The sequence below is a fragment of the Equus asinus genome, chromosome 1 (genome assembly GCF_041296235.1).
Source record: "Equus asinus isolate D_3611 breed Donkey chromosome 1, EquAss-T2T_v2, whole genome shotgun sequence".
NCBI classification, from domain to species: domain Eukaryota; kingdom Metazoa; phylum Chordata; class Mammalia; order Perissodactyla; family Equidae; genus Equus; species Equus asinus.
In genome coordinates, this window is record NC_091790.1 from 180,278,236 (window position 1) to 180,291,691 (window position 13,456).

Consider the following 13,456-nt stretch of genomic DNA (forward strand, 5'->3'; position numbering starts at 1 on the left):
GGAATGTACCTCAACATAATAAACGCCATATATGACAAGACCACAGCTAATACCATAGTCAATGGTGAAAAGCTGAAAGCTTTTCCTCTAAGATCAGAAACAAGACAAGGATGCCCACTCACCACTTTTATTCAACACAGTATTAGAAGTTCTAGCCATGGTAATTAGGCAAGAAAAAGAAATAAAAGGCATTCAAATAGGAAAGGAAGAAGTAAAACTGTCAGCATTTGTGGATGACATATTATATACAGAAAACCCTAAAGACTACATCCAAAAAACTGTTAGAACTAATAAATGAATTCAGTAAAGTTGCAGGACACAAAATGAAGATGCAAAAATCTGCAGTGTTTCTGTACACTAACAATGAATATCAGAAAGAGAAATTAAGAAAATTCCATTTACAACTGCATCAAAAACAGTAAACTAAATAGGAACAAATTTAACCAATGAGGTGAAAGACTCGCATATTGAAAACCACAAGACATTAATGAAAGAAACTGAAGAAGACATAAATAAATGGAAAGATATTGTGTGCTCATGGACTGGAAGAATTATGTTAAAATGTCCATACTTCCCAAATCTCTAATTTGTAGATGAGCTGCATTGATCTATAGAAGCAATGGAATCCCTATCAAAATTCCAATTGCATTTTCCACAGAAATAGAATATACAATCCTGAAATTTGTATGGAACCATGAAAGACCCCGAATAGTGAAAGCAATCTTGAGAAAGAAGAACAAAGGTGAAGGCATCATGCTCCCTGATTTCAAACTATAATACAAAGCTAAAGTAATTAAAACAGTATGGTACTGGCATAAAAACAGATACATAGATCAATGGAACAAAAGGAGAGAGCCTGGAAATAGACCTATGCATATGTGGTCAATTAATTTACAACAAGGGAGACAAGAATATACAACAGAAAAAGGACAGTCTCTCCAATAAATGGTATTGGGAAAACTGGACAGTCACATGCAAAAGAATGAAACTGGAGTACTGTCTTACATACACAATAATTAACTCAAAATGGATTAAAGACTTCAACATAAGACCTGAAACCATAAAACTCCTAAAAGAAAATATAGGCAGTAAGCTATTTGACATAGGTCTTGGCAATAGTTTTTGAATCTGACACCAAAAGCAAAAGTAACAAATACAAAAATAAACAAGTGGGACTACATCAAACTAAAAAGTTTCACAGCAAAAGAAACCATCAACAAATGGAAAGGGCAACCTACTGAATGAGATAAAATATTTGCAAGTCATATACCTGATAAGGGGCTAATATACAAAATATATAAAGAAGCCATACAACTCAAGAGCAAAAAAACAAACAAGCCAATTAGAAAAAGCACAGAAAATCTGAAAAGGCATTTTTTAAAAGAAGAAATAAAGATGACCAACAGGTACATGAAAAGATACTATCATTAATCACCAGGGAAATGCAAATCAAAATCAAAATGAGGTATCACCTCACACCCATTAGAAAGGCTATTATCAAAAAGACTAGAAATGAAAAGTGTTGGTGAGGGGCTGGCCCAGTGGTGTAGTGCTTAAGTTCATGTGCCCTGTTTCAGTGGCCTGAGGTTTGCGGGTTCAGATCCTGGGCACGGAACTGCACATCACTCATCAAGCTATGCTGTGGTGGCATCCCACATACGAAAAATAGAGGAAAATTGGCACAGATGTTAGCTCAGGGGCAATCTTCCTCACCAAAAATTAAAAAAGTGTCAGCAAGGATGTGGAAAAAAAGGAACTCTTGTTCACTGTTGGTGGGAATGTAAATTGGTAAAGCCATTATGGAAAACAGTATAGAGATTCATCAAATCAATAAAAATAGAACTACTATATGATCCAGCAATTCCACTTCTTGGTATCTATCTGAAGAAAATGAAAACATTAACTTGAAAAGATATATGCACCCTCATGTTCATTGCAGCATTATTTTCCATAGCCAATATATGGAAACAACCTAAGTGTCCACTGACGGGTGAATAGATAAAGAAATTGTGGTATACATATATAATGGAATATTATTCAGGCAGAAAAAAGAAGGAAATCTCATTTTGCAATAACATGGATGGACCTCGAGGGCAATATGCTAAGTGAAATACGTTGGAGAAAGAGAAATACTGTATGATCTCTCTTATATGGAATCTAAAATACATATATATTTCTATAAATATTTATATATGATTTGTGTATTTTATATATATGTAAATTTTTAAATTTCTTTTATATATATAACATAAAAATTCAAGCTCATAGATACAGAGAACAGATCAGTGGTTGCTAGAGGTGGGGGAGAAGGGGCAAATGATGAACTGTTTGGGAGTTTTAATAAGTTAATTAAAATAAAATAAAATCCACCAAAGGAAAAAATAACATATTCAGCAGAACTTCAAAATCTTTTGATTGCATTAAATATAATTCTTAGCAGTTATATGCATTTAGGGCTTTCAAAAAATTATACAATAATTTCATAAACATGAATTAAGCTATATAATAGGCAAATCCAATCCATTGCTAACTTTCACTGATCCCACGTCCATATTTTATTTTACAATCACACATTTTCTTCCTTCTCAATGTCACAGCCCAAGTTTATGTCCCTTTCCTTTCACAATCACGTTACTGTAATAATTTCCTAACAATGTCTCTTTAGCTCCACCACTATCCTCTCTACAGTACTATCAGACTACCACCATGTTGTTTTCCTCAGTCTTGTCCCTCTTCTGAAACAGCCCCAGGTATTTTATACTGCATACAGCAGAAAATCCTAAGTATTTAGCCAGGAATGTGACTGAACACAATTTGCCACTAATCTACCTCTCCACATATATTCTCCACATTATTCTTCAAGCACTTTACATGTCAGACAAACTGAACTTCATTCTCTTTGTCTAAATCCTGGAGTGCCCCCACGTCTATGACTTTCTTCATATACTATGTTGTCTGAATTTCTTCAAGCCAAATCCTATTTCTATGACCTTTGCCACCCTGTGCAAGCTTTTCAAACTCTGTCTCAGGTTTTTCATCTGTAAAATGGGAATAACGACAAGAACCTAGCACACAAGACTTTTGTGAGGATTAAATGAGATAATACATAAAAAAATACTCTTACGAGTTAGGTATGAGAACATGTACTCTTAAAAGCACTGCATATTCAAGCAGGCCCTTCACTAAAACGCCTTCTCAGATTCCCACAACTACAAGCAACCTCCCCTTTCTGAACTCTCTATTGCAGTTTATCTTTTCTCACAGCGCATACCACTTTCTACTTTGTATACAGTTTTAAAATTTTTTTCTAATGTAACTTGAATGTAAAGAGTTTAAATACACACACCAGATCCTTTCTCCCTTAATTAATAGCCTGTAGATGATATTACTCAAAATGCAGTATGCCCTATTTCCTTGAATATGTAATTGAAAAATTATACTGACACATTCAAAGTTCAGACATTTATTTTGATCCAAAACTTATCACAAATTGAAGATAACATTGTAAAGGTTAATGTAACTCAACTAGAAGAATGTTCTGCTTATTAAATTTGTTTCCCCAAGAAAGATGGAGTTGATAAGCCCCAAAACACTGACTCTCTTACCAGAATCTTAGGAAAAAGTAAGGTAGTGAAAGATAAACCTGCATTTTCTAATGTAACAACATTACGTTCAGAGTTTTTATTAAAATTTTTCCATAATTATCCAAATAACTACAGAAACAGATAAAGATATTTGAGCTAAATGTTAACTCATTCACCCATTAAATACCGATGAATACTGATACACACTAAACATTAAGCTAAACGCTATAGAGCAGGGAGAGAAGCTAGAGTCAAATAGATAATTAATTTTGCAGTGAGGAGTGCGGTAACAAGTACTTTGGGAGCATATAGGGCAGCTTCTAACCCAGAGGCATGTTGGGGTGCAGGAGGGATGAACAATATGTGTTTTAGAACAGAGTTTCTCTTTAGGTAATGAAATATTACATATAATTTCGCATTGTACTAGATGCTTTACTCTCTCTTTGATGAACCAGAAAGCTCTGGCTCTTACGACATATTAATGAGTCATTAATTATTCAGTAATTAATAAATTTTTTCAACGATTTTAATGTGGAAAATGCAGTTTATTGTTACACTTCAAAAAATTAAAAGACAATAACCACATAATCATTTAACACGCAACCAATATTACTCATACAAACCAAACATATTCAATCATGCTACATGACTTTAATGCATAAAAGGCAAGTCATTCTCATAAGTGAAAATAATATTTTTACACAGCCAAAAATAGCATTCTAGGATTACAGAAAAGGAAAAGAAAAGAAAAAATCCTAGGGTCCTATATCCTAGCACCACATCCCAAGAACTAAAAGTAGTAAAACAGATGCAGGATCTCAGAAGTCCACCGTTTTGGATACTACTCTAAGAAATTTGATGATAATTCTCAGTGAAGTGGCTCAAACAGGAGGTATCCTTTTATAAGATGATGAACAGCAAGAGAAAGCTCTCTTCTAGAAACACTGTAACATCCAAAACTGCTCAGTTTAATCAAACTGTTTTTCTAAAATGGAGAATTTGAATGGGAGGCAAGGTATGAAAAACAATTTAGGACCACAAAGCATTGCTGAGGCAAGCTGGGGAACCACAGGTGATGCACCACATTATGGGGCACAAAAAGGTTGGGACCTCTAGGGACTCAAAATTTGGAGAGAGAATAAAAAGAAGAGAACAACAAAAAATGATGATATGAGTATTTTGACTGTTCTCTTCCTTCTGTGGACTAAATATTAGAAGAATAAGCACAATACGGTTCCCTTTACTCTTCCCACTGGCTCATCGAGTGAGCAGGCATTATGATATTAGACAAGCAAGCATGAACCATATACTATTATCAAGACTTGAAATGTTTCATGGCCTACACACACTTATCTTATTTAGCAAGAACAGGCAATAAGAACAGAGTAAATGTGTCTCAAGTTTAAAAAAAAATTAAGCCATTTCTTAAAATCTGAGATAAAGCTAAAATTAAACTTCTTTACATCTTATCTAAGCAAATATGATCAATGTTTTCTGTGCAAGGAAAAAAACCACACTTCTAACTCCATCTAGCCAGCTCTCCAAAGCAAAAGCAAACATGAGACTTTCAGAGATGACAACTACTATAATATCTCAAAATCCTAAGAAGGCAGCAATGCCCTCATCTTCCTATAGAAAGAGGCCATGTCTTTACGCCTAATGAGTCCTCAGCAAAATAAATTTTGATGATACAATGATCTTTTAATATATGTTGTCTCCATAATCTTGGATAAATTCTCAGTTTTCATGATGATCTTTTCACGACTGAATAGGAATGTGAGCATCTGCAGTTCTTTTAACAGCAAGACTGAGACTTTTGCAAAGTGCAACCTATAAGTCCTCCAAGAGACCAAACAGAAAGCTTGGGAAATAAAGCATTTGCTACCACAATTACTCACACAAACCCAAAATATTACCAGGATGTAATATTACAGAATATTACAAAAATATTACCAGAATGTAATCATTACTACTGAGGATGAGAGGAAAGTCTTCAAGAAAAATTTTAGTCAAGAAGTAAAGATGCTAAATTGCACCAAAAGCCTCTACCACATTGAATTTAACATTTATGAAACAAATTTTTATGAAAAATTCTACCTAATGATAATAAACTTTTCTCCTTCTATCTAAATTTGAGTTGCACAAAAGTAATCTTCCTCCATATAACTAGTTACATACATCCGGATGTGATATTTACATCGTGGCCCTGTATTTGCAAAATAACGGAGCTTTCTGTAATACAAAAAAGGCACAGCTGTGGATTGTCCCTGTACATTTAAGCTGATCCTTTCCTGAACACAAAAATCAGTGCTATCTGACTCTCCTGCAGCATGGGGAAGGACGAGTTCTATCAACAGAAATAAAAACGTAAGTGTAACTAAAGTTGTAAGACAGTTTTAAAACTTCACCATCCGGCTAGTAGTAAAGACATCTCACTCTATCTTAAAAATACATTTTACAGTTTCAATGAATATGTTCAGATAAAATTGATGGCATTCACTTTAATTTAGTATCTCAGAAGAAATACAGAAACATTATTTTTATGATAACAGAGGGCTTATTACTACTCATGAATTTTTTTATTAAGGGACTGGATCCAATAAACATATCTGCTAGAGACATAAGATAAATATGAATATATAACAAATATTACAGTTCCCCAGTGCTTTCATTATACACACATAATTTAGTAATGGTGTCAGAATAAAACATGATTATGCTGTCGAATAACTTAAAATTAATATTCAGTCATTGCCACTTTTAAAAATAATATATTTTTGAATTAATTTGCTAAACACTTTCAATGACAAGAATTAGCAACATATTAAATGCAAAAAATATTTTTAAATTTTATCTTCCACCAAGTTAGGTGGACATTATTAACAGTAATGTAGATTTGGCAAGTCAATTAAAGCCAGTCACACAACACTTGCAACAAGAAGAGGGTCACAGTGATCACACCTTTATAGTGAATTCCCAGAATGGGCACATGCAAGATTCAGGGGGAAAAATCTGATGATGAGAAATAACTACTAAGGTGAAAGTATGCAAGTGTATGTTGAATGGTATGAACGGGGCAGGGAATGTAGATTTTTGGAAAAAGTAAAGTCAAATGAAAACATTTGAGAAATACATATTTAAACAAAAATTTCTCTGCTTAAACCTTCATGTTTAATGTTTTCCTTTCTGCTAAAACAACAGAAATCATCAGGGTTTGAAAACAGAAACCACAAACATCTTTGTGGTTTCAGACTTAGTTACCACCTATTTCAAACTTCTCATCTCTAGATTTAATAGTCTTCAGACAGTTATTTTCACATAGACGAAGTCTTTACATTATACATTAACAAAATATTCTGACCACAGGAAAATAAGATTTTTCCCCCCATCCACTCCCCTAAAGAATACACTTTGAGCTTATTCCACAATAAAATTTGAATCTGTATACTTTAATAAATATAATAATAAAAATATGAACTCAATGAGAACATCTTTGTGTTCCCAGCATGAGCCATAGCTCCTGGTCTGCAGAAGATAAAGACGCAACACCACCAATGTTTCACATTTTTAACGCCTCTAAAAGATGGCTACATCTCACAAGTGACAGTGAAGCAGAGCTTAACTGGCAGCACTTTTCTTAAAAGTCATAAAATAACGATGCCTTTTGCAAAAAACGTTGTTTTATATTAGATTAAATAGAGTGATAAATGTTAAATTTAGTTAAACTGAATTAAACCAAGGTGAAAGTGTGTTGTCTGTCCACTATATAAATGACAGAAAACTGAAATTCAAGTTTTTTGATTCATTCTTTGTATGTGTTTAAAAGCTTACATTATTATGTAGAATTAATAGGTTATACTTTTTACTTATCTTTACAAACAACCCAAGTACTACGTCTTTTCACTGGAGTGTTTAATCCTTTCCATTTAAAGTAATGACTGATAGGGAAGGACTTACTGTTGCCATTTTGTTCATTGTTTTCTGTCTGCCCTGTAGCTCTTTTGTCCTTTACTTCCTCTCTTAAGGTCTTCCTTTGTGTTTTGTTGATGTTTTTGTAGTGAAATACTGATTCCTTCCTCATTTTTTTGTGAATACCGTCTATAGGTATTTTCTTTGTGGTTACCACAGAGTTTACATAAAACATCTTTATAGTTATAACAATTTATCTTAAGCTGAAAAACATTAACTTTTATCGCAAACAAAAACTCTACACTTTTATTACCCCCAAACCCACACTTTGTTCTTGATGTCACTATTTATATCTTTTTATATCGTGTATCCACTAACAGATGTTTACAAGTAGTTATTTTTTTATACTTTTGTCTTTTACCATCTATACCAGAATTAAAAGTGATTTACATACCATCATTACAGTATTATAGTACTCTGTATTTGTCTATATATTTACCTTTTCTAGCCTATTTTATACATTCAAATGCTGTCATGCTGCTGTTTAACATCCTTTTCTTCATTTGTTTTTCAGAATCTAAAGACTATACTTATTTCATAAATAAAAATGGCCAAAAAATATGCATTAGTGTTGTCTGGCAATTATAAATCAGAAGTAAGCTTCTAAGACTTAGGGCAGTGAAGGAGCTGTGTTCTTGAAACCAATAAAGTAGTTCCAGTCCATTAAAATCTCGACCAACTTTAATACCTACCAGTTCCTTTGCTTAGATATGGAGGCTTAAAGAACTTCACAACACCATAGACATTGACAATCGTACCACTCTTAAGTTGATTCAGGGGTGTATATACATAATGTGTTGCTGGAACCTAAAGAAAGAGAAGACAGTGAATATATCAATATTAAATATTTACATTTTAGAATCATGTTATGATCAAGTTTATAAATTAGCAAATCCATTTAAGTGCATTTTTTCCTTCTAAGTGTCTAAAAGGACACTATAGCCTGCAAAAAAAATGAAATGTATAGCTAATAAAGGTTACTATACAAATCAACTAGTTTTTCCTTGAAGTAACGCTGATTATAAATGGTGTAATTTGTACACAATTATAAGAAATGCAGTTTAAGAGGTTTTGGTGCTGGTTTTTAACCTTAACCAAGATGACTTCAAAACTTATGGTATATATTTCTTTTTTTTTTCCTATAGTGCTATAAAGATTTTGTTTAGGTCAAAATAAAGCCAGGTTTTGACTTATAAATAGTATAAAGACATTAAAAATGGTAATAAGAGAAAAGACAAGTTTTCTGAAATAACTATGCATGAGTTTGGTAAGAGAAGGGAAAGTGATTTACAAGGATATGTCTGTGTATTAGTTAAACAATCCTAAAAGGGTTCAGCTATCTGGCCCCATCACCCACCCAACCCAACAACTGGAAACAAAGTTTCCTTTCACACTAAGAGTTAAAATTTTAAAGATCAAATCAAAATGAATTAATTGGCTCTTTCAAAGAAGCTGATCCCTCAGGTCAAACACAAGCAGGCAGGACTTAGAAATCTCATCAAACCTTGATAGGAAAAAAAAGTTGCAGTTCACCAATGATGAAAGAATAATGGTCAGCATATGGGACAGAAAAGAGAAGATGTGAACTCAGTGACAAAATAACTGGACCTAATATACTATCTTAATAAGTATCTCCCTAAAGTAGAGATGAATGGGGAAGGCCAGTACAGCGCAATGACCCTAACCATTATGGTCATCCAAGTTATGTACTTGTTAATTCACAATCAACAAACATCTTCTTTATTATAAGTTGGCTTTCCATGTAAATCAGCCAGTATGTGTGCACAGCAGCTAAGTTATATTCTAATAGTTCAAAATACCTGAACTTTACGAAAAACCATTTTTCCCAAGTTCAGAGGCTCTTTGGTTTATTTCTGTCTTTTTGAAGAGTTCATAGATATATCAAATATTTGAAGTTGACCAATCTATACCAATTTTGAGAAATACTAACACTTGGGGCTAATTCACATTTTTTAAAAATTACATCAATCCTTTCATTGGTTACAGCTTTCCTAAATAACAAATTTTAATTAAACTACTATACCATTTAATTACATTATATTATATAATGTATTATATTATTTAATTACACTATTATACCATTATTCAGAATTTAAAATCAGTATCCCATAGTCATTGCCAACTAGAAACAATGTCCCTAAATTCTGTCTGTCCATTAGAAACTAAAGGTTTAAGAACACATATAGAACATAAACTTAACCTTAAACTTTATCCATATATTATCTTCTTTCCATTTTCACTCAGCTATAGCAACTCACCTGTAAAAATGGGAACCTTCCTATTGCTATGAGATAAAATTTCTTTTTTAACACTGAAAAAAGTGGTAAAAAAACGAAGAAAAGCAAAATGTATAACTATAAAACTTCTTTATTTAAAATGATAAACTTTGTCAAATCACAATTCACCACATAATAATCTGTTTAAATACAAGGGAATGAAAAAAATAGAAACAGGAGCCGGCTCCGTGGCGCAATGGTTAAGTTCGTGCACTCTGCTCCAGCAGCCCGGGGTTTCGCCGGTTCAGATCCTGGGCGTGGACAAGGTACCGCTCATCAGGCCATGCTGAGGTGGCGCCCTACACGCCACAACTAGAGGCACTCACAACTAGAACACACAACTAGGTACTGGGGGTATTTGGGGAGAAAAAGCAGGAAAAAAAATAAAAATAAATTTGCCTGAGGTTTAAAACTAGTAAAAATTCAAGTGTCCTCATACAGTAAAACTTTTTTTCCATTTTAATTTTCTTGTATATGTAGCTCAGGCAAAATATCAGCAGATATTCCAGACCAGAGAATAACCAAATAGCAATTACTAGGTAAATATATAACTCAACTGCAACATTATCAGATACCAAAAAAGTAGAGATTATGTTTTCTCATTGTACTGATACTATTTCAAAAGCAGACTATAAAGTGGATCAAAAATATATATATTTTTATGTATATATATATTTATACATATATGTGTGTATCTATATATGCGTGTATGTGTAGGGTTCTGTGCACATATTCTAACTCAAACTGAATATCATCTTACCAAAGACATTGATTCTGAAGAAAAATCTTTCACAGATTTAACATAAACCTGAAAAAAAAAAGAAAGGGCTTATTTATATACAAATGACCTCCAATGTGATTACAAACTTAATTATTAATTATAGCAAAATTATACTTCTAACCGTAGAATATTCAAATTCACTAGAATGGCATGAAGTTATGGCTTACAAATTAACAGTGACATGTGCAAAGTTGTCTAAGCTAAGCATCGGTCTAATTCATTAATTTTAATATCATAGGACCACCACACTAGCCCACAGAATGCCTCTGTGTCTATCAGAAACAAACAGGCAGAGGCTGGCCTGCATATGACTTAGCCCAACTCTACTTCTCTACCTGACAGCCTTGACCAAAGAGGTGGTCTCCAAATGTGTGTGTACGTGTGTGGGGGGTGAAGAAGGAGGGAAAAGATGAATACCTTCATAAAGAAGAAAACAGGAGGAAATCAGTTTTACCTAAAAAGGGGCACTTGACCAATTTAAAACAAAATCAAGTAAATCATCAAAAGAAGCTGACAGTATCACCGAAAGAAACAAGATCAGGTCTAGAGTGTCTGTGAAGTTTTTAAAATTTCATTAACAAATATCTTTAAGGTATCTTTCTTTTCTACCTGGAGTCATTCTAAACATAAAGCCAAGAAAAGAATTTCTATTTTTTAAACTTCAAATACTCAAGTGAATAATTCAGTCAGACTAAATAGTTTATCTGCAGATTTACAGAAAAACTACTTCTATTCCATCACTTTTGTTCAATAAAACCATAATATGATTAGAGGCTAAAAGTTATACTTACATAAACAGTTGATTTAATGTCTTCAAATGCTTTCAAAAGTAAGGATTGTTTACCATCTCTGCTTGTAGATGATGCCGAAAAAACAATAAATCCAGCCACTGCAATAGTGTCCTACAGAGCAAAAGACAGTTTTTAATCATCAAAATATCTATCATTCTGAATGCCATATAAATCCTGATTTTTATTACTATTTAAAAATAGGAATCACTGCTATAAAATGGAAAACTAGTTAGCCTAATCTTGTTTAATGCTTTCTGAATATAAGATTGAGACTACCACCTCCTCTGCAAGGGTATTTATCAATGTAGCCTAGGATGAGCATAATGCCCCATCACTTCACGGGCCAGGAAAACACTAACTAAATCACTTCGAAAATTTTATTCAGTGGGACTTCAAAAATCGATGTTTATCTCAGTTTATGCAAGTAAGTTTGCATGAGTAAGCACAATGGAGAGATAACAGATGATCCAACAGTATAAGAATGGAATTTAAACAAAATCAAATCTCAGAGTTGAGAGACTACATTGAGAAAAACATGTCATTAGTGCAAAAACTCCACATCATTATAAGGTTATGATATGTACATATACAAGGCATGAGTTCTAAATCAGTTACCACAATAAAATTAATAAAAAGAAAAAAATCCAGGGCATGAGACATAAATAAGACATTTCCATTTATATACTAATAAGAACAGAGATATTTTCTTCCTACTTAGGTTTATAGTAGTAGTAAGCAGCCATTCTCTATTTATTCCTGCCTCTCTTGTTCTTTAGTTAAATCTCACTTTTCTTATTTTCCAAATACTGAAACATACAAACTCAACGAGTTTTGTCTTGCTGCGTTATATATATTTTTTATCTTACTCTAATTTTATACAAAAATCTTAAGATACACGAAAATTCCTGGGCTTTAGGCAGCTTCATTCAATAATCTTAATTTCTACCAAGTGGAAGTCTTTTGCGTTACTGACTTTTGCTTTGCATATACAAAGATCTGGTGTCAATGCCCAGGATGCTCTATTCAGATCCATTAAGGCGGCTGTGAGCACCCTGACGACAGGTCATGTCTTACTCTGCTCTGTATTTACAGGCTTGGCACAGCCTAGGCTCTCCAGGAACAAAACTGTCAGTGAATCAAAAGAAGGCTCTTATATTTATACTGCCTTTCTAAAATCTCTGGCCCTAAACAGATACTTTAGCTCTGCACATTTCCGCATTTATTTTCTTCAGGTGAGACTGCAAACATAATTGTGTCTGTGCTAATAATGCTAAATAACCACAACTCTTCATAGTTAAATGGGAGAAAATTTTCCTTCTCACTGAAGATTTTCTGTTCCTATCACGTTTTAGGCAGTTTTAAAGGGAAATAAAATAAACAGTAAGATTGCTTCTGGAATAAATTACTTTTAAAAATTGAAAAATAAGCAATGTCTTCAATTTACCTCGGATCAATATATTCTGACTTAAATGAACACGTAAGATTTTAGTCAAAGATTTAAAGTTGCTTAATCAAACTAACACAGCAAGATAAACAGAAGTTGGGAAGTCATTAGTTCTAAATTCTCTTAAAAGCACAAAAAATAACCTACCTCATGTTATTTTATATTTTATTTAAAAGCGTCTTAAACATAAATATTATGTGGAAAGTAATACACTAACTGCAAGTGTTAGGGGAACAGATGGACATTTTTCTTTCTGTTTTTCTGTATAATCGAAACATTTAGAATAATGAGCATTTCTTTTATGATGAAGAAAACATTTTAAATAGAGAATAGATCACTAAAAGCTTGACATCAACATCCATAGGAAAAAATTTTTCAAAAGGCTATTCTATTTTAACATTAGCAACACAAGTCGGTAAAGAGCTACAACTTTCCCTCTAGCACACATTCAGCAACATGGACATAAAACCAAAAATATTTTTTAAGAAAAGAAAAATAACGTGTTTAATTTATTGTATTTATAAACATGAACTTACATTTGAAAATACAAAAATTGTATTGAAGGCCCTCAGTTATCTCACCTCAACTGA

At 32.9% G+C, this 13,456-nt stretch overlaps 1 protein-coding gene across 10 annotated transcripts in view; it reads right to left on the reverse strand.

The window, feature by feature from the left end:
- Nucleotides 1–13,456, reverse strand: part of POT1 (protection of telomeres 1) — a 92,597-nt gene that overhangs the window by 55,680 nt on the left and 23,461 nt on the right. For all 10 annotated transcript variants that reach the window (XM_070512784.1, XM_070512778.1, XM_070512782.1 and 7 more), the window contains 3 exons: nt 11,423–11,533; nt 10,611–10,658; nt 8,246–8,360 (listed from right to left, as the gene is read on the reverse strand). In XM_070512784.1, the coding sequence (XP_070368885.1) occupies nt 8,246–8,360; nt 10,611–10,619 (124 nt within the window). In that variant the 5' untranslated portion in view covers nt 10,620–10,658; nt 11,423–11,533. The remainder of the gene's footprint in view (nt 1–8,245; nt 8,361–10,610; nt 10,659–11,422; nt 11,534–13,456) is intronic.